Consider the following 22353-nt stretch of genomic DNA (forward strand, 5'->3'; position numbering starts at 1 on the left):
ACCCCATAATGGATTTTTCCTCCAGAAACTCGTCCAATCCCCTTTTAAAGGCGTCTAGGCTAGACGCCAGCACCACATCCTGTGGCAAGGAGTTCCACAGACCGACCACGCGCTGAGTAAAGAAATATTTTCTTTTGTCTGTCCTAACCCGCCCAACAATCAATTTAAGTGGATGTCCCCTGGTTCTGGTATTATGTGAGAGTGTAAAGAGCATCTCCCTATCCACTCTGTCCATCCCCTGCATAATTTTGTATGTCTCAATCATGTCCCCCCTCAAGCGTCTCTTTTCTAGGCTGAAGAGGCCCAAACGCCGTAGCCTTTCCTCATAAGGAAGGTGCCCCAGCCCCGTAATCATCTTAGTCGCTCTCTTTTGCACCTTTTCCATTTCCACTATGTCTTTTTTGAGATGCGGCGACCAGAACTGGACACAATACTCCAGGTGTGGCCTTACCATAGATTTGTACAACGGCATTATAATACTAACCGTTTTGTTCTCAATACCCTTCCTAATGATCCCAAGCATAGAATTGGCCTTCTTCACTGCTGCCGCACATTGGGTCGACACTTTCATCGACCTGTCCACCACCACCCCAAGATCTCTCTCCTGATCTGTCACAGACAGCTCAGAACCCATCAGCCTATATCTAAAGTTTTGATTTTTTGCCCCAATGTGCATGACTTTACACTTACTGACATTGAAGCGCATCTGCCATTTTGCTGCCCATTCTGCCAGTCTGGAGAGATCCTTCTGGAGCTCCTCACAATCACTTCTGGTCTTTACCACTCGGAAAAGTTTGGTGTCATCTGCAAACTTAGCCACTTCATTGCTCAACCCTTTCTCCAGGTCATTTATGAAGAGGTTGAAAAGCACCGGTCCCAGGACAGATCCTTGGGGCACACCGCTTTTCACCTCTCTCCATTGTGAAAATTGCCCATTGACACCCACTCTCTGCCTCCTGGCCTCCAACCAGTTCTCAATCCAGGAGAGGACCTGTCCTCTAATTCCCTGACTGTGGAGTTTTTTCAGTAGCCTTTGGTGAGGGACCGTGTCAAACGCCTTCTGAAAGTCCAGATATATAATGTCCACGGGTTCTCCCGCATCCACATGCCTGTTGACCTTTTCAAAGAATTCTATAAGGTTCGTGAGGCAAGACTTACCCTTACAGAAGCCATGCTGACTCTCCCTCAGCAAGGCCTGTTCGTCTATGTGTTTTGAGATCCTATCTTTGATGAGGCATTCCACCATCTTACCCGGTATAGATGTTAGGCTGATCGGCCTATAGTTTCCCGGGTCCCCCCTCTTTCCCTTTTTAAAAATAGGCGTGACATTTGCTATCCTCCAATCTTCTGGCACCGTGGCCGTTTTGAGGGACAAGTTGCATACCTTAGTCAAGAGATCTGCAACTTCATTCTTCAATTCCTTAATAACTCTTGGGTGTATGCCATCAGGGCCCGGTGACTTATTGATCTTTAATTTATCAATGAGGTCTGAAACATCTTCTCTTTTAACCTCTATCTGACTTAACTCCTCAGTTAGGAGGGGCCGTTCGGGCAGCGGTATCTGCCCGAGGTCTTCTGCCGTGAAGACAGATGCAAAGAACTCATTTAATTTCTCTGCCATCTCTAAGTCTCCTTTTATCTCCCCTTTCCCTCCCTCACCATCCAGAGGGCCAACCGCTTCTCTGGCGGGTTTCCTGCTTCTAACATATTTGAAGAAGCTTTTATTATTCCCCTTAATGTTGCTGGCCATGCGTTCCTCATAGTCTCTCTTGGCCTCCCCTATCACCTTCTTACATTTCTTTTGCCTCAGTTTATGTTCCTTTTTATTCTCCTCATTAGGGCAAGACTTCCATTTACGGAAGGAAGCTTCCTTGCCCTTCACAGCCTCTCTAACTTGGCTGGTTAGCCATGCGGGCACCCTCCTGGATTTAGTGGAACCCTTCTTTCTTTGCGGTATACACCTCTGCTGGGCCTCTATTACTGTTGTTTTAAGCAGCCTCCATGCACTCTGGAGAGATTGGACTCTTTTTACCCTCCCTTTCAACCTCCTTCTAACCAGCCTCCTCATTTGAGGGAAGTCCGCCCGTCGGAAGTCAAGGGTTTTTGTTAGAGATTTGCCTGGTATTCTTCCCCCAACGTGCAGGTCACGTTGCTTTATCTCACAGCACACTGAAAAGGCACTAAAATTGTCAAAGCACACACACCACACTGACAGCAGGAGCTTGCGTCCCCCCAGTGGCCCTATAACAAATGATCCTCCCCCAAACTCCCGCAGCACACCTGCAGACCATCCGCAGCACACCAGTGTGCCACAACACAGTGATGAAAATGGCTGCCCTAGTTCCTATTCAGAGCCTGGAAGCACACAGGGGACCTCCTTAAATGGTTGTAATCTTTTTAGTGAAGCCTTGGGTAGGGGGGCGATTTCTGGGGGAAAGTGTCTCTCTAGTGTTGCCAGTTTCATGTGATTTGTCAGGAACAACTATATCTCTAGCCAGTGCTGGTTGCTCGAAATTGGTGACTACCATTATAAACAACTAATGAGCCAGTTTGTTGGCTATACAGACCCAAAGCAAAAATCTTTTTATTTCAAGTAAGAAGAAAAAAAGACAGGCTTTTACAAATCCTGTGTCAATAGCAGTATTATGACCAGGGAGTTGAGCCATGAAACAGCTGGGTTCAGTTTAGGTTCATCAGTATTTTTTAACTCTCCAGTTTTGTTTCTGTTTAGAACTTGTTTGGTAACCGGTTTAGTAGCAACTTGAAAAAGTGGTTCAGTGACTGGTTCAGATACTTGGAACTAGTTTAGGTATATTTCATGCATAATAATATGGAACACCTCTTGCTTGCAGTGCAACTCTGTAAAAAGAGGAACTATCTGACTTGAGAAAAATATTTATTTAAAAGGTTTTTTGAAACAAAATGCAAAAATAGGGTTAAAAATAAATATTAATTGTGCAGTTGAAGCTGAGTGCCTGCTTTTTGAGCCACATTTTTTAAAGTTTAAGTTGAACCTTAAACATGAGGAAAGGCTACGGTGTTTGGGCCTCTTCAGCCTAGAAGAGAGCCGCCTGAAGGGGGTCATGATTGAGACATACAAAATTATACACAGGAAGAACAGAGTGGATAGAGAGATGCTCTTTACAATCTCACATAACACCAGAACCAGGGGACATCCACTAAAATTGAGTGTTGGGAGAGTTAGGACAGACAAAAGAAAATATTTCTTTACTCAGTGTGTGGTTGGTCTGTGGAACTCCTTGCCACAGGATGTGGTGATGGCATCTGGCCTAGATGCCTTTAAAAGGGGAATGGGCAAATACTTGGAGGAAAAATCCATTACGGGTTACAAGACATGATGTGTATGTGCAACCTCCTGATTTTTTAGAAATGGGCTATGTCAGATGCAAGGGAAGGCACCAGGATGCCGGTCTCTTGTTATCTGTTGTACTTCCTGAGGCATTTGGTGGGCCAATGTGAGATACTGGAAGCTGGACTAGATGGGCCTATGGCCTGATCCAGCGGGGCTGTTCTTATGAAAAGGTATAACTGGTTCAAGGTAACCTAGAAGTTTGTTAGGTTCCAAGTCATTGGGAAAACCCCCTCTGAACTGATTTTTGGATTGGATTCCAGTTAAGCTCCCTCTCTGTAACACTTCTAAAGGGATTTGGTATTCTGAGATGTTACCACCTTTGAACATGGAGATTTCCTTTGTCTTACTGCTGGTGCTTTGCTTAGGTGCGTTAAAGAATTGCTCAGGATGTTAATATTTCAAATCATGGTGGGATGTTTCTGGGCTGTGGTTCAGTTTTTTCTTCCCTGTTTGCATCCCAGTCACATCCCTGTTATGTTGTCATGTGAGGCAGCATTCGGCAGTTTTGTGCACCAGGTTTCAAGATGTTTTCGGTTGTCACTGTAGGCTTTTGAAGGATTGCCCCCTGCTTCTAGGTTTCCCAGGCTACTGTGGCCCCTGAGGAATGTGGAGGAGCAGTGCCGAACAGCAAGGTCATCGGGGAGGGCAAAGGGAGCAGACTGAACAACATAATCCTGCTAGTTTGTCCTGTTGCTGCAGCCATTGCACAGAAAGAGAAAAAATGGACCAGAGGCATTCATCAAGCCTGGAGGTCCACATGCATCTGGGGAAGATTATGCTGTTCTGACATGCTGCTGTTTTTGTTTAGCTACCTTGGGCTTGTCTTAATAAACGTGGGATAAAACTCCAATAAATGAGATCCTCCTTGTCTTTCCTAGGTTGCTGCATGTTCGAAATGGCAACTGTAAATATCATTTGGGAGAAGAAACCTTCAAATTAGCTCAGTCTTACATGGACAAGCTGGCAAAACATGGCCAGCAAGCCAACAAAGCAGCCCTGTATGGAGAGCTCTGTGCTCTTCTCTTTGCAAAGAGCCATTATGACGAGGTGAGTGTGTTCCACTGGCTTTGCGGAATTCGGCCTAAAAGTCTCAGCATATGGTCACAGAACAGGTTGGGTATTTTTCCAGGACAAAGAGTACTGTGGACTGACTCCGCAGTGGTGCGTGGGCAGACAAAAGTGTGCTTCACTGAGCCTTGGCAGCAGAACTGTAACTTGGGAGGTGGTGCCAAATAAAATTAGCATGTAGCTAAAATTAGAGTTGGGACTGGGTTCAAGTGCTGGAGTTCGCAGGAATCAAAGCTTTTTCAGCCATTGTCAGGCCGAACTGGGAAAGGGCAGCACTTTGTGATATTTAGAACCTTCAGTTGCTCATAAGACAAGTCATTCCAGGCCAGCTCCTATGAGACGACTTTCCTGATGTTTGCCAAAGCTTCTTGCCCCCAATGTAACCAACTCATGGAATGAACACTAAATCTCCTCCCTGCCTAGCACACGTTATGCTCATGGCCATAGTTCTTCTGTTAGAGCAGGGGCTCCTTGAGGTACAGAGTCTGAGAACCAAGTTCTAGTTCTGTAATTATGTTAGATGTTTGATTAAGAAGCGAGATTTGGCCAGCAGCCAGAGGCCAGCAGATAAGGGAACAAGCAAGAAGACTTCTCCAGAACAAGCATGCCGTTCTTGAACAACTGAGCAGGAAGTTGTTAATTTTAAATTGGGGGGGGGGAAGGGGGAGTCACAAGCTCTGTTTTAATTGGAGTTTAAGCTATAGTTGAGTGGTAGATCACCTGGTTTGCTTGCCAAATGTGCCAAGTTCAGATCCTGGCAGCCTCTCTAGATTGAACCAGGAAAAATCCCTGTTGGGAACCCTGGAGAGCAACTGCCAGTCAGTGTAGACGGTACTGACCTAGAGGGACTAATGGCCTGACTGAGTGTAAGGCCACTTCTTGTGTGGTGCTGCCAATTGAGCATTTGGGCTCACCCCATAAAAATCTTGTAAAACCTGCTTAATTTTCCTGTGTGCTTAATTGTGGAGGAAGAGTGATAGTCCTCCCTCCATGACACTATTGGGTAAAGTTTATTATGCTTTGCTTCTCTCTTTTTGTTTTGTAGGCTTATAAGTGGTGTATAGAAGCCATGAAGGAGATCTCAATTGGCTTGCCGGTAAAAGTTGTAGTGGATGTTTTACGACAAGCATCAAAGGTGAATTTAACTCTTCTAGAAATAAGCTGCACATAGTAGGACAGGCCTAGAAACAATTCCACTTGTTCTACTGCACTAGCATCTGGTATTTGAAGGCTTTGCCAATGCAGAAATAGAGAGCCACAAAAATGCTCACGTTTGGTGCAGGGAACCCTGGGCTGCTAGCTGTCTAAATTAATCTGATGGCTTTATTAGCTTCCTAGGATGGCTAGTTGGGGCTCAAGCTTGGTGTGAAGTCAAGCTCCACACTATACCCAACGCTAACTGGTGTGCTCTGGGTGTGTGCTCTGGTGTGCTTTATCTGGTGTGCTCCCTGGGGCATTTGGTGGGCCACTGTGAGTTACAGGAAGCTGGACCAGACTAGACTAGATGGGCCTGTGGCCTGATCCAGTGGGGCTGTTCTTATGTTCTTATAACATCAGAACCAAAGGGCTCTGCGTGCTTGAAGCTCTGCATGCTTGAAGGGGCTTCCCATGTTAATTCCTTCCAACCTGATACCATTGGCAGTATCCCAACCAAACCCTGACCAGGCCAAGACCTGCTTAGTTATCACAAGAGCGTTTGCCCTACGGATCATTCACACATGTCGCTCAGACTTCCAACCCTACTTGCACTTGCCAAATTTTGCACATTAATTTACCATTTTGAAAGAAGTAAATACTCAACGAAGCAACTGAGTACTGTCTGTCTTTATGCTTTCTAAGCGCACTTGCTCACTCCAGTATTTCTGGGGAAAACGCCACCCATTGTTCAGTGAAGGCAGTAGCTGTTCTGCAACAGTGGGTGCCAGTATGTGTAAGGAATGCTTTGAATATTCATAGTCTCTCATGTCTGCTCTCTCTTCCTATTGATTTAGGCTTGTGTTGTAAAACGTGAATTTAAGAAAGCCGAACAGCTAATAAAACATGCAGTGTATCTAGCACGGTAAGTAAGCCCTGTTCAAAAATACTGTTGCATGTTTCTGATTCATTGTTTTGTTCTACACCTTTAACTTGTGTTTTTTCTTTCAGGGAGCATTTTGGAGCCAAACACCCTAAATATTCAGACACACTTCTAGACTATGGGTTTTATTTACTAAACGTAGACAACATATGCCAGTCAGTTGCAATTTACCAGGTATGATTCTGGCCTTCTACGAATGTACGTTTTGAGTGCTGTTAAGTGGTTATGTGTAGGATTTTGGGATTGCAGTGAATCACAAATTGAATGTGCATCAGCCATGTGATTCAGCTTCAAAAAAGGCTAATGCAGTTCTAGACTGCATTCATAGAACCATAGTTCAAGATATAAAAAATAATAGTTCCATTTATTCCACGCTAGTCAGACTGCGTCCGATTCTGTAGACTCCACACTTTAAGAAGGTAGTAGACAAATAGGGACAGCTTCAGAGAAAGGCAGCAAAAGATAGTCAGGGGTCTGGAAAGCATGCAATATGAGGACTGGTTGAGGGAACTGGGTATGTTTGATCTGGAGAATACTGGGGGAAGGGGAGGGGCATGATAGCCAGGGAGCCAAGCAGGTTCAAAAACAAGTGGTCTAGGATAAATCTTGAACAGGAATTCTAGAACCAATGGAAGAGCAGCCACACAGGAGCAAACACTAGCACAGCTGTTGACAACAGCAGGCCCAATGTCCCCAACTTGATCAGCTGCCACCCACCCCCACCCCCCGGCAGTGTCCATGAGTCCTCCATTGATAGCACTGGGGGCTCTGCTGCATGTTCTGGGGTCATTCTTCTTGGGAAGGGATCTTTAGGGATAGTTCTTGGCTCAGACTATCATCAGGCATTCTCAGGTAAGTATGCAGCCTTTTGGGAGGCAGATTCTGTAGACGCCTCTGAAGTCCAAGTTCTCACTTCTCACCTGGGGGACCCATCCTGGATCAGTATTACTTATATCTTGAAGGATCAGACATTTTTCTTGCTATACATTCCTGTTCTAGGAACGGGGGGCCATTCCACAAGCTTCAGGTGTTCAGATTTGGGTGGTTTGTCCTTCTGAATGACAGGCTACATGCAAGGGTGGGAGTTGGGCCTCCTGGGAATGAGTTCCTCTTGTGATGCTCCACTTCTGTTTGCAGGGAATTTTTTTTTTTTGAGTCTGGGTATTTTAAAATAAAATGAGGGAGCATTCAAAAATGGCATTCCCCTATAGTCTTAAGTTCCTTCTGCTGCACCCAGACTCAAGCCCTTGGTTGTCAATCACTTTAGTGGTGCTGTGCAGGCAGTCTGCCTGCCCACTGATAACCTGGAAGCATTTGTGAAATGTGATAACAGCTGTGCAGGATGTGGCTTGGAATGAGCTCAGCATCTCACGATCAAGCAAATCTCTAGACGTGACTTTGGAAACCTCTGAATGGTGGCCAGCCTTAACTGATTTCAGTTCTTTGCATGAATCATTTCAGACAGCACTAGACATCAGGCAGTCTGTGTTTGGTGGCAAAAACATCCATGTAGCTACAGCCCACGAAGACTTAGCTTACTCTTCTTACGTTCACCAGTACAGTTCGGGGAAGTTTGACAATGCACTGTGAGTACCACATTCACTTTGAGACCTGTGTTCTTATTCCGCAGTTCAAAGCAAATGTTTGAAACATGATAGGGGTAGCACACCCCTTTTTATCTTGCTTTCTAGCAGCAAGGAAAGACTGTTGTATTAAGAGAGGGTTTGAGAGCCTCTCAGCAACCATGCTGGGAACTGATGTGTGTTGACTGCTGATTATGTTGCAGGTGTCCTATTCCCTTTGTATTTTGGAAGTTTATATCCCACCTCTCCATCCAAAAATAATGCCCCAGGTGACTCATTAAAATTAACACTAAGAACAAAATGAGTTATTGATAAAACAGCTCATACAGTAGATAAAAAAAGAGATGATTAGCAGTCAAGTTGCAATAACGTATCATAAATTGTTAGAATAATAGTGAAATGCTCCCCTGTGTGCAAAGTCCCTGCCGTGTGGAAATCTAACACATCCAGGACACAGTTAGTCTGGAACCTTTTGTTCCTTGCCGTGCTGCATTTCTTACATGCAGAGACTTCACAAGCAGTCTAACAGCAGTCCTGAAGCTGCAAAGCCTTGTTTTGGGTAGTAGCTCCTTGTTTTATCCCTTGAGTTTTTGAGTTGAATCTCAGTGCTTCAGATTGACCATGGAGTACTTTATGAACAGAGACAGTTGTTTACTAAAAGTCAAAACTGAAAGTTACACAAGGAACACTAAAACCTCCTTGTCTTCTGCCAGCAGAATAAATTATGTAAACTAAATCACTGCAGTGCTGCTGGATGGCCTTTGATTGTGGGTGGGCACATGCCACACAGAGACTCTCCTGTGAGTGCTTGAAGCTGGATGTTCCCTGAGCAGCAATGGTGGGCCCAGTGCTGTGGAGCCCCTGGAGGCGTGGCTGGTCCCCTCTCTGTATGTCTTTTGTCACCAGTTGGAGACTCAGCTTTTTTTTACCAGGGCTTCATAGATTTATTTTAATTTTACCTCCTTGAAAACAGTCTTACTTGGTTGGATTGTTTTGTATTGCTCTTCTTTTGTTTTTGGTGGTTATGCATTGGTTTAAACAGGTGTGTGGCCGTGTGTAAAAACTTGGGGGAGGGGGTAGCCCCAAATCCTTGCTGAAAAGAACAGGTTATAGATGTTTTAAAACAAGTATAGTGAATCCTTCATTTAATGAACAAATGGAGGGGGAAGAGTGTCCATTAATGCTGGATGTCTGTAGAATTAATATACATCTACGATGGTGTATATACCGTGTTTCAGTGCATGCACAAAACAAATGACTAGTTTTGTTTTTTTTAAAAAGCAGACAACCCCCCTTTATATCTGAAATCTGTCAAACTGCGTCTGTTAAATCGAAAGTTCATTGTTCTTTATTTGGGCAGTGGAATTGGCTTATTGAGGTAGAGCTCCTCAGACTTGTCCCACAAAGTCTGAGCTTGCAGGAAATACAGAAGTCATAGGAATTGGGGAGAACAGAGCCGAGGCAGTAGAGTTTCATCATGAACTCCAGACAAGATTTGTAGTTTAATGGTTGAGCATGTGCTTTTCATGGAGAAAATCCCAAGTTCAGTCCTTGGCACTGAGGTCTGAAAATATCTCTGTCTGAAGTCCTGGTTTGCTGTCCGCTCGATGTCAGCCAGCGCTACTCAAAATGTGATCTGAAGACCAGTTGCCAGTCTATGAGCTGCCTATAGCATGTCTCCTGGGGCTTCCTTCTTCTGACTTCTCAGAGTCTCCTGACGCTTGCTGTGGAGCTGTATATAGTACTAGTCCACGGCTCATGGGGAGAAAAGAATGCCCGTCTGCAACAGCAGATACCTTGAGAAGTGGTGGTGTAGGCAATATTGAGTAGATGGACTAGCATTTTGACTCTTTATAGATAGTTTGCCTTAGAAAGGTTCCTGGCAGGGTGCGCAAATGTTGTCTTTTACCTGTCGTTTGCCCCCAGCTTCTGGTACCAAAGGTGTACTGGCTCTGTACCCGGAGGCTCTTTTTCACAATCATGGCTAATTGTTGCTGTTGGACCTATCCTCCATTAATGCTGTCTCATACTTTTTGAAACACTGTCTAAACTGGGCGTCATCCCCACATATTTCCATAGGGAATTGTGTAAAGAACTGCCCCTTTTTTCCTGTGACTGCTGAGAATTTATCTTCTTATAGAGAAAAGTGCTTTTTGTTTTTAAGGCAAAAGCAGAGCCTTTTCCCAAGAAGTTTTAGATGTTAGAAGCTTTTGTGTCCTATCTTTTGCATTGTTTTCTTAGCATGCAGTAAACAGCTGTCCCTGTTTTCTGAATAAGCCTACTGGGTATCTGTCTCAGATGCATCCCTCCTTGTTCAGTTTAAATTGCTCCTCTTGGAACTTTTAAAACATGTGACTCGTTAGTGTTCACTACTTTGTAACATTCCAAGAAAAGGAGGGTTGTTTTTGTCCTCATGTGCTGATTGTGCTTATCTTAGATTCCACGCAGAACGTGCTATTGGCATCATAACTCACATCCTTCCTGAAGATCATCTGCTTCTGGCCTCCTCCAAAAGAGTTAAAGGTATGCTACACCTCATGCTACACCTCATGCTGGTGCTTGGGTAGTAGAAATAACTGATGATACCACAGAAAATCTCAATGGCAGTGTGTGGGAAAGGATGGTATAGAAGTTTAATTAATAGGTATGCATTCTTGGGCTACTGTTTTTTGGCTTCCTGCTTCCTCTGACAATAGGAAGTTTCAAGGGCAGCCTTTTAGAGTCAGTTCCCTCATGAGTCCTGGAAGCCTGCAATGTTTTTGAAGCATCTGTTTGTTTACAAAGATCTATATATCTTGAGCATAGGGGAGCAGGCAAATGGCTAGTCATATTCTTGAAAGTATCATCAGTTCCTTCAAAAGCAGATAGCATGCTCTTGAAGTATTACTGTCTGTCTCCTTCCGGCTGCATTTTTGCTAGCTGTGCAACTCAGATTGTGGTCCTTCTCTTTCGATCTGCCTTGCCACACCATGCATAAGTCTCAGTCATGTCTCCCCTTAATTGCCTTTTTTCCAAGCTAAACAGCCTCATGTGCTGTACTCTTTGCTTCATAAGGAAGGTGCTCCAGTCCTGTGATCATTTTGGTTGCCCTGTTTTGTACCAATGTTCTCAGTCCGGAAGGGGAGCAACAAGGCAAAAGGCAGCAGCCATGGCCCTGTGTTGGAGCACATGCTTTGCTTGCGATAGTTGAGTCACTAGTATCTCTAGTTAAAAGGATCTCAGGCAGTGTTGGAAAGGACCTCTGCACGAGGCCCTAGAGACCTCCTGTAAGTCAGAGTGCCAAGTTAGATGGACAGGGTAAGGGCTGAGTGGAAAGAATCTTCAGCCATCAATACTTCTGGTTCCTGTTGCTTAATGCCTCTTGAACACCTTCAACATGGCTTTTTTTCCTCCCATATGTCAGCGCTCATCTTGGAGGAGATTGCGATTGACTGTCACAATAAGGAAACTGAACAGAGGTTGCTCCAAGAAGCCCATGACTTGCACCTCTCCTCACTCCAGCTAGCTAAAAAGGCCTTTGGGGAGTTCAATGTGCAGACAGCTAAACACTACGGTAATCTTGGCAGACTTTATCAGTCAATGAGGAAATTCAAGGTAATTGCAGCGCCACGGGACGGTTTCTATATTTGACTTGTATTTTCTTGTTCCGCCTTGGGGTTCCATCATGTCCAGTGTCTGAGGCAGTGTGCCAAAGGTTGTCTCCTGCCTCATTCTGGCAGTGTGCTGCCACCTTTGCTGCTTCATCTCTTCCCACCTGTTCCAGGTTTGCTTAAGAAATGAGTGCTACGTGTACATAAAATTTAACCATGACTGCCTCCAAACCTACAATCTAAGAACACAGGCCCAATAGGAAAAGGAAAGAGAGAGGGAGAATAGGATAAGGAAAGGAAAGTGAAGGGAGCCCAGAAGTGTTTGGCGTTTGCTACTTCCAGTCATCCATGTGACCCAGTCCCTCCAATTCTCTATGATGCCACTCCAAAGCCTTCCCCAATTTGCTGCAATTTTTGTTAAAGACAAAAATGGGCAAAGGCAGGAGACAGCAGACGTCTTCCTTGGTCTAAGTGAGATGGGTGTAGACAAAAATGATAATATGATCAGTGTTATATACTCTGCTCTTTGGGCTCCAGATAACAGTAACAGCTACATTACCAATTAGTCAGGTTCTCAACCTTTCCACCAAGTCATTTGTAAATCCCAACAGCTACTCCATGTACCAACAGGAGATTGCATCCAGTTATGCTTTTATATAACCTGCATTTTTTCTGAAGCATCAGGTGGAAACTATTATTTTAGAGAGAGCTGTGATTTTGGGGGTGCTGAATTCTGTACATAATACCAAATTCTTCACACTTCTACCCTTGTGTGGAATTGCTGAATGCACCACATAAAATAGGTGGCATTAAAGCCCAGCTCTCTGCTGTCTTGGTTTTTTAGTATATGTGTGTGATTAAAGGATTCTGAAAAGCCCACCTTCACTTTAAATGTGTTATTTTCCTGGTATTTCAGGAGGCAGAAGAAATGCACATCAAAGCAATTCAGATCAAGGAGCAGCTTCTTGGTCAAGAAGACTATGAAGTTGCTCTCTCTGTGGGACATCTCGCCTCACTCTACAATTACGACATGAATCAATATGAAAATGCTGAAAAGCTTTATTTGAGATCCATAGCAATTGGTGAGTAATTCTTCAACAAAGTTTACCTTACAGAGGGGTTGGCTGCTCTGGATGGGCGAGACTCTGTTGCCATGGTAAAAGTATAGCTTTAGCAAGTATTTCCCCTCATTTGAATATGCGGGTTTAAAAAAATTCCTGTTCTATCATTCCCTTATACACACTCACCTTATAGTCTTCCATCTACAGAGCTGATCCTGCAGCCTCAGATGTTCCTGGACCATTCAACTGGGCCCAAGTAAACATCTCTTGAAGTTGTTTAAAGGGCAGTTTTGGGTCCAAGTGGTTTGGACTCTTCCTCCACTTACAGACCCTGTTCCTTTGTTTTCAAATTTTATACCACCCGTCCTCCTAGGAGCTCAGGGTGGTGTATGTGGTTCCTCTCCTTTTTTTTAATTTTTCTCACAACAACCCTGTGAGGTAGGAGAGACTGAAAGAGAGTGACTGGCCCAAGGTCACCCAGGAAGCTTCATGGCTGGGAGGGGATTTGAATTTGGATCTTCCTCTACACCATCCTGGCTCTTATCACTGTTTTAACAAACAGTGACAAGATTTCATTGCCCATTGTGGCAGGGGTGTCAGAATAACATAAGACAAGCCCTGCTAGATTAGACCAAATGTCCATCATGTTCATTGTCCCATTTCCTGCTGTAGCAGTTGTATGTTAAGCAGGTTCTGTACCACCAAGCTGCAACTTTTTTCCTAGGTTGGTAGGACATGCATTTTGCATCTCCTCTATCCATTTAGGGCTGCTATGCTAAAATTCATCTTGACTACAGAGAGTTTGTTTGTTAAACGGTTTATATGCTGGTAATATTCTGAGCAGAGTTCTGAAACTTCTTAAAAACCTGTTTTTGATAACTGCAAACAAATGCAACTTTAATTATCAATTCTCTCTTTCCACTTTTTTTTTAGGAAAGAAACTTTTTGGAGAAGGTTACAGTGGACTAGAATATGACTACAGGGGCCTCATTAAACTGTACAACTCCATTGGCAATTATGAGAAAGTATTTGAATACCACAATATTTTGGCCAACTGGAACCGATTACGGGATCGGCAGTTTTCAGTTACAGATGCCCTAGAGGATGTAAGCACCAGCCCTCAGTCCACTGAAGAAGTGGTCCAGTCTTTTCTGATGTCTCAGACCATTGTTGAAGGACAGATTTGCTAAGAGTTTGGTCAGTTTTACCAACTGCTATTTTTTTTTTTCATTTTCCCCAAATTTACATGGGAAAGTCATACTGTGAAATTTGAAACCATGTTGTTTTTCTCAAGGGGCTGGAACTGCATTGAAACACTGGTCCAGTCTATAAAACCTCTTCTGGGGTGATTCCAACTTTGGTGGAGTGTCCGTACAGATGAATGTGTTCTACAGTTCTTACCAGCATGTGTACGGCATGTTGTTCCGGCTCACGTTTTCAACTTGATATGAAAACAGACATCACTCCTAAGTTTTTTTCCTTCCTTTTTTTGTCCTAAAGAAGCTACTTTGCAGAAAACCTTTGCAAGAAAAGAGAGATAAATCCATTTAACAGTTGAAGAGTTGCATTGTGAAAAGAAGGTGCAGTCCTTTCATCAAGCTGAAGTAATACGATACCTTATGGTTACTCTTTTTCCAGTAAAAAGGCTGTGTTGTCTGGTATGGATTGTAAAACAATTAATCGCAGATATTCACACACACAAAAGGGAGGGGGAAAGATCTCACTTCTGCCTTGTGCTGCCTTATGAAGAGACGTGGCAAAGAAAGACTCTGGAAAGCAACACTTGGTTATGAACTGCGCTAGTTTGCCGTCTGACTGCCATCTTGCTTTCGAAGAGCATCCAAATTGGACCAGTGTTCACCTGACAGCGATAACCACCAGTAGAATATATGTAGTCTTAGCTTTCGTTTTTGGTACAGGGCAAGAGTTGTCTGTCGCAGGACCAGAACTAAAGCGGACCAGTCTGTCCCTACAAAGAGCTTTTGCCGCCTGGGACCAATGGCTTTAAGTTACTATTTCAGCCTCCGTATTCACTTTTACTGAGTAGAATCTTTCATCAAGGTGTATTTTCAGTGATAATGAAGACTTTATGTACATGTAATAGAAAACAAAACTAGGAGCTTCATTGTTCTTCGGCAGTTGCAATGGCATGTCTTTTTGAAATACTTACAATTACACAGATAACTAGATGTTTATGCCATAAGCAAACTTTAAAAAATGCTTCTGATTCCCCCCCCCCTTTTACAAACAGGCTCTCTCTGAAGTCTATAACTTGCTTGTGCTAATTAGATTTTTTCTTTCTGTTCACGAATCTGGTTTAGTTTTTCATTTCTGGAGATGACAATTTATTGCAGAGGTCAGTGGATAATGCCAAAAAGCACAATAGGTCATTCATTCTCTCTCTCTCTCTCTCTCTCTCTCTCTCTCTCTCTCTCTTTGTTTCCTTTTTTACTTTATGCAAAACAGCTGGAGCCCTGCTGCTTTATACTAATTGTTAAAGCATCTGTCATATGGTTTTGATTTTTTAAAACTATGCCTGTCTCACTAACTTGTCTTAATTTTTGGTTGTGTGCATGGTTTGTGTGTGTGTGTTTGTTTTTTATTTTTAATTGAACCAAGTCTTTTAATGTTGAGGTAATTACAGAAATTTGAAAGACCTATGTAGCATATAGCCAGCTAGATTGAATAACAAACAAATTGTTGCAGTTACCTCAATTCTTAATACGGAGGCCCAGGTGGTGTCTCTGTACTTAAGAGTCTTGTTGGGTTTTCTCCCCTATTTTCAGGGGTTTTATAAGTTGCTCATGGAAAACTCACTTCAACCAAGGCTTTGCTAGCAAAAGCTTCTCTCCAGTATTTGGAGTGAATTTTGTTTTGTGTATAATTTTTTTTTTTTTTTGATAAGGGGTGATGGTGGAAGGGAAAGCCTGCATGCCTATTGTCATGAGTGCAGCAAAGGTTCATAGTAAGTGGCTTCAGCTATTTCTCTATCCCTATTGCAATAGTTTCAGCATTTAACCTGGAATATTACAGGCCAATAGTTTTGTGTTTAACTAGTGCCTTTGAAAAAGTATTTTGTGTTCTGAGGGTCTTGTAACATCGTCTTCGGAATGGAGATGTTAATACTCAAGGAGTAGGGTTAGCATTCCTGTTCTGGGCATGGTCCGGCAGGCTGCTGAACCACCCATGGCGGGGAAGACTTTGATCACTTCTCCTCAGGTCAGAATAGACTTTTCTGCTGGTGCTTTCTGTGTTGGTTCTGCACCGCGAACCTCCAAAAAGTGGATGAGAATTTTGATATTTTTTTAATCTACCTGGTCCTGTCAACACATTAAAGCAGAAACAAACATTTGCAACTGTAACCCTGTAAGTATGAAGACTTTAGATGTTGCTGTCTCTGACTTGCTTCTTCACAACCAACACCTGTTAGTCACTGTTCAAGTGTAAATGGTTTAGGGCTTCACTGACAGTTGGAACTACAATGGATTAAGGAGCATCATTCTGAAAATGAAAGTCTCCATGCACCATTAGCATTTATACTCGGGTGTTTATTATGGTCCATCAGACAGCATGAAGCGTTTACATTTTTGTTTCTTTTTAAAAGTATAAGTTAATGGGCTGAAGACCATAGCAAAAAAGGATTTTAATGAATTTGCCTGTTTTTGTTCCCCGAAATTGCTTTCTTGGAATTACTGAAACAAAACACCACCACAATAATACCAATCAAATTGCCTTATAAAATGAAAAATCAGATTAACATAACTAAAAAGAAGCTATCAAAAAAACACATTGACTGAAATAACAATTACAGTTCGCCACTTTATTTTAAAACATGTTCAGGAGAGGAAATGAAGAAGGCAACTCCTCTGATGCGTGCCCTGGCATAGAATCATTGTCAGCTGGAATTCTCCAGTGTTGGTTGCCAGATAACCGGTCCCTAGAGTTGCTTTACCTTGAAACAAAGGAGATCTTGCATCTTTGGACCTGTTAGGAACAGGTCTGTTCCAGAGAAAACTCGGCTTGAGTTTTGCAGTTGCATGCTCAGAGAGAAAGCAATGAATGAACAGGATTCTGCTGCATTGACTTGAACCATAATATTTTACTGATTTTGTTAAACCCGTTCTTTTCCAGGGCAAGAGAGTATTGGAGTTAATTTGTGTTTAAACGAGAGACAATGCAGTTTGTTCATTACTTTCTCTCTGTAGTTCCAGGATGTGAGAGATCCCAGGTTTTCACATAAGACTGAGAGTTCTCCCATGAATGTGACACCTAAACACGTCTGCTCAGTTTTCTAGAATCCAAAGATTACAAAGGAGGTACTGAGAAATCTGCTGCCTTTACTCACTAGTGTTTGATCTTCCTTTTCAGATTGGAATTCCTTAGCAAGTCCATGAGGTCTTTGAACGTATGACTCTGAGATGCTCCTAAATATGTGTAGCTTAGCCAGTTGTTCTGTTCACGTCTGCTTTTACAGAGCTGATCTACACATGCAGTGGTGGCAAGAGCAGTAGAATCCTGAGGTAGTAGAATGAACTGTTCCACTTCAGATTGCAGAGGGACACATTGGAATTCCTTCCTGCAGGAAAACGTGCAAGAACAAAACTAGCACAGCGAAGAATAGGCTGAGCTGTAATAACTTTCTCCCTGTATGTTAGCTCTTTAAATGCAAGGAGCTTACACATTCCAAAAAAGTATCCCTGCACAAACTGACTGAAGTGGTACAGTCAAAATCATCATATGTAAAGTACAAGCCTTCATTCTTTCGAAAAGCAGGTCTCAGTGTTGGATCTTTTATTGACATTGATTCTTCTTGAGCATTCAGTCTCCCATTATTATCCATGTTACATTATATCAGGTCATGTGTGAAGTATAAACATTTTGAATTGTGAGTGGGCAGTGGAGGTTTTTCTGACAGAATAGGATAATCCTTATCTCTCTCCCCCCCCCATGTTACCCTTATAATCCAACACCAGGGCCAGCTTGCCACTCTCGATATTGACAGTCGCATCTTGGGATATACCAGATCTGTCCATAGGTACACTGAAAGCAGGAAATTGCTTTATGAACATGTTTGTGCCCGGGAGGTTATCTAGATCTCATGCTGAAGTTTTCTGAGCTTCCTAAGTAGAACTTGTTTAGCTCTAAATGAAGGTTAATTGGAATGATCCTTTTTCACTACTGGGTGAAGGAAAATCTTTGTCTTGACTCATAGAAGAGTCTTCATTTGCCACCACCTCTTTGGAGATTCTCAGAATTGGTTCTCTAGTTGCTTATGTCCCCTTTTTCTGCTCACCAGAGCATCCAAAACCGCTCTAGCTGTAATAGTAACATATAATGCTAACGTATTATGAGTTGAGCTCTTGGATCTCTGCTATTTACAATTCCCATGGCCTTGGAAAGAGACAAAACTAACTTCCTGATAATTGAATGTAACCATAGCCAAGATCTTTGATTTCCTGGTTCATCTGTACTAGAAAGTTGCCCACTCCTGTGAGTGAGAAAAATTGTTCTCCGGTAACTATGAACCTATTAATGAGCATGGTTCTTTGAGAACAGGAAATATTTAAAGAGAAGTGGTTTTAGATTTTTGTTTTAGATTTTGTTGCTTCCTGTGTAGTAGAATTCTAACCAGGATTTATGGCGTGGCAGCTGGAACATCTTTCAAATTGCTACTCTCTAAACTGCAGAAAGTAAAAAAAACACAATACACACACACAGCTTGAAAACGATAACCTTGACAAACCTGAAACTCTTTTGTTTTGAAGCACAGTTGTTACAGGGAAACCTTAGTAAAATATAGTAGGAGAGAACAGAAATTGTAGGACAGGGATGTTGAATAGGGCATGTCTGAGTGATTGAATTGCTTTCCTTTGGTTCATAAAGTTGACTTGGTTTGAGTTTGATTTTGTTTGTGTGTAGATACATATATAAAGGCTACTCTTGGCATATCAAGATTTAGTTGCGGGGAGTGAGGAAGAGTAGTTCCCTATTGCTTATTTACTGAAAAGAGAGAGTAACCACCTGTACAGACCCCAAGCTGTGCCAGGATAGTATCATGAGGAGACAGTTCTGTACACTGCTGTGTTGTGTGCATGAAAGAATAGCTTGTGTCCTTCAAGCTATTTAGAGATAAACCCAGCTAGCAAATAGTTTTAACATTCCTTCCCCTCTTCTTCTCTCTCCCTACTCTCATTCAATCTGATTTTGTCTTGTATGTCGGGCAGCTGGGAACAGAAAAATGAAGCTTGCGAAGTATAAAATTGCCATTTAGATCCCATTTATAGAATTAATATAGAGGATTGGCAAAAATAAAAACCTACAAATAAAAGCAATACAATAAAATATAAAAGCACTTTGTTAAACAGCAAGTACCCTATGAACCTCCAATTTTAAGAGAGGGAGCTATTCTGTAATACCTTCAGAACTAAGCCTGCCTAATATTTTTAGAAGTATTTTTCGCTGAGTTCAGTGAGGCTTACTCCCAGGTAGGAATACTTAAGGCGCATTTATACGTTATGTGAAATCAGACGATAAGTTGAAATGGTAGAATTCTGGACTGTTCCTCTTTGGATTGCAGGGATGGGGAACATATTTTATTATGCTTTCCCATGCAAAAAAATTCAGCACATGTAGTAAATGAGTGCAGGGGAGAAAAGATTTAGAACAGACCATTCCTGAATTGGCTGGTTTACCACATACAGGATGTATATTGCATGGGGAAGATTCAAAATATGACTCTCCCACCTGCAGTCTGGTGGAATGATCCAGAATTCTGTCACCTGAGCTCACCACCTCACTATGTGTCACTATATGTGACACATAGCTGGTCTAAGCTCTAGCGAACTTAGAGAGTCTTGCTTCCAAGAATATTAGAAATGCCTTTCTATCTCATTTTGAGCTCTCAAAGGTTTTATGCTTTTAATAGTCTTTTCATTCAAATTACTATTCTGCCTTTTTCTAGTTTCAGGATTTGTGTGTCAGATTTTTTTTACTTCTAGTTGGAGTGGATTGGACAATAGGATAGCAGAACTCTTTTAAATGAACTCACTCAGTTGCCCAAAAGACAGGTTTCTCCGAGTTGTGTGTTTTGACAGGTATAGTCTATCTGCTTGAACATGGACTCATTTAACAGAGGTTAGTTTGAAAATAAGTCTCACTGAAATCCATAGGACTTGCTTCCAAGAAAACATTGAGCATTGAGATCCTCTATACCACTTAAAGGTGTAGAACGGTACTGCCCATAGAACAATTTTGGGTTGAGTGGTTTGTAAATGGAAACTCTTCCTTTGGGTTGTCCAGAAGCCAGTGCATCTGTGGGGAGTTGTCTCTTTTGAAATACAGTACAGTATATTGAATTTCTGAACACATGTTTACTTTTGGTTGGTTCTTGACTTGCACATCACACGACACATGAGCATTCCTGCAACTGCATTCATGGGAGTTACACTGAAAGCTTGACTTGGTAATGCATGGATTTTCATTGTTAGGACTTATGTGGCAATTAATGCCCAAGACTGTCAGATGTCCTGAAATTTCTCCAGTTCATATCCATGGGAACTTCAGCAGTCTTGCTCCCGTGAAAACAGATACTCGAATGACTTCTGCATCTGCAGAGGCAACCCACCAAACCCAACAGAACTATGAACCTGCCCTCCCTCATAAACTTGGGTGTAATTTGGGAAAACTTAAGCACTTTCACATCCTATTTTGAGTTTTAAGTTGGAAAGAACAGAGCTAAACTGGCACTTTAAGAATTAAAAGTGCTAATCCTGCTGATTTCAACAGAAGAGTTAAGCCTGTGAAGCTTTTCTGCGAGTATTAACTCAATTTATAAAATTGCTGAATGTTTGCCTTTTTTCTGAAACATCTTGACACAGTGGGGTGCAATGGTGCTGCTATCTTAATCAAGACTATTGTGTTGCTTCTCAGCATACAGAAAATGGAGGGAGATAACAATATGTCTTTGTTCCTCTTTTTGTTTTTCTAGCTTAGACCTGTTTGGTAGACTTCAATGAATTGTGCCTATGAAACAACATTTCTGAAGATGTTGACTACGTTGTAACTGATTGGCATGGATTGTATGATAGCAAAAGGTTTTTTTTTTTCGTTTTTCTCTTGAATCAAAAGTTCCTTATCCCTGTTACCTGTGGAAATTCTATGTACAAACATCTTTTGTATGTTTATAAGTTCCTTTTCCCCCTGTTTTCCAAAGGGGGGGAACTGGTAGCAAAAAGGTTTGATCTTGTGTAAGGAGAGGGTGAAGCTACCCAAAATTAGGACTGCCCCCAATGGAGCAGTGGAGACCAATCCTTTAGCTTTAGGTGAAGCAAAATGGCACCCATCTATTGGTCTTTCCCACAGTATAGCAGCTCATAAGACACTCCTGAGCATCTATTCAGTGATGGAAGCTCCCATGTCAACACCTTTGGAGGGAAGATGCCTGGGTTCAATATCAAGGATACATTTGTGTAGTAATGCTCCCTTCTTGCCAGATCAAGCCCCCAAGTGCTATTTTGTGAATTTGAAATATTTGTGCTCATTATGGATTTTTTTTTTGTTTTCGTTTTGTGTCTTCGACACAGTTGGCCTGTTGCACATTTCAGCTCTTGGCCTTTGGGGGAACTCCTTCATTGAGTGTGTAATTTTCTTGTTCTGTTTGAGAGGGAGGGAGGGAAGAATTCCATGTGGTGAAAACGCTTGTGAGGTTTTTAAAAAAAAAAAACAGCACTGGTGGTCGTGCTTTTTGTTCCCCTCCCCACTCAGGAATGTTCTAGACAGTAAAAATGGCTTCCCTTTCCGTCAGGTATATCATGGTGTGTGTTCCAAGTTCTTGTTAGCAAATACTTCCATTGCAATCTTAGGCATCCTTTAATAGCATGAGAGGCCTTAGTGAGTTGTTTTCAAGTGCACATTTTTTTTGTTTCAAAACACTAAAAAATAATAAGAATTTAAGATGGGGGAAAATATATATATATAACTATATAAATATATAGAGATATCTAGAAACTTGGTGTTTGGCGCACAAGTTTTTCAGTGTTGGATCACTAACTATTGCAGGTACCATATATGTAACATTTCTTAATTTTTTTCCTTTGTATGTATATTCCTTTATAGGAAGCTATGTTGCCATGGTAATTCAAGCAAAAGTTTAGAGTTATTTCTGGGAGGTAAATGAACTTGACATTTCATTGAATATTACCAGGTTCAGTACTATATATTTTTTTAATGCTTCATGGAACTTAACAAGGGGATTAAAAACAAATGTGTATATTAAAATATTGTACATCGGCAATATTGCTGAAAGCAAAAGACAAACTGGAGCAAATGCACCTCCCTACAACAGCTCTAAATCTGAATCCCCTTCTCTTTTAGTGCCACAGTTATTTATATGAAGGCATCTTGATCACTCTTGGCCATCATCCTCCTTTTTTGTGTCAACCTTTTTTTGTATCTGACCACACCAGACTGCAGTGCCCGATTTTACTTCTTTGTAACCATCAAACCATACTGAGTATGTTTGTAACCAACATTGTGATATTCTGTAATTGTATTGCTAAAATGAATTATTGACTTAATAAATCTAGTGTTCCTGCGTTCTTGA

General features: G+C 42.1%; 1 protein-coding gene across 2 annotated transcripts in view; it reads left to right on the forward strand.

Annotated features, from left to right (window-relative positions):
* Positions 1-22353, forward strand: part of APPBP2 (amyloid beta precursor protein binding protein 2) — a 45342-nt gene extending 22989 nt beyond the window's left edge. Inside the window, exons 5-14 of one of the 2 annotated variants that reach the window (XR_010794806.1) lie at positions 4252-4420; positions 5487-5576; positions 6433-6500; positions 6587-6692; positions 7980-8104; positions 10539-10624; positions 11505-11695; positions 12608-12773; positions 13686-17068; positions 20740-22353. Coding sequence is in view for 1 of the 2 variants with exons in the window: in XM_066635817.1 (XP_066491914.1) it covers positions 4252-4420; positions 5487-5576; positions 6433-6500; positions 6587-6692; positions 7980-8104; positions 10539-10624; positions 11505-11695; positions 12608-12773; positions 13686-13942 (1258 nt within the window). In the remaining variant the exon portion in view is untranslated. Of the gene's footprint in view, positions 1-4251; positions 4421-5486; positions 5577-6432; positions 6501-6586; positions 6693-7979; positions 8105-10538; positions 10625-11504; positions 11696-12607; positions 12774-13685 lie in introns of both variants that reach the window. The other variant, XM_066635817.1, reaches the window with a different exon arrangement.

Source organism: Tiliqua scincoides, chromosome 8, assembly GCF_035046505.1.
Source record: "Tiliqua scincoides isolate rTilSci1 chromosome 8, rTilSci1.hap2, whole genome shotgun sequence".
NCBI lineage: Eukaryota > Metazoa > Chordata > Lepidosauria > Squamata > Scincidae > Tiliqua > Tiliqua scincoides.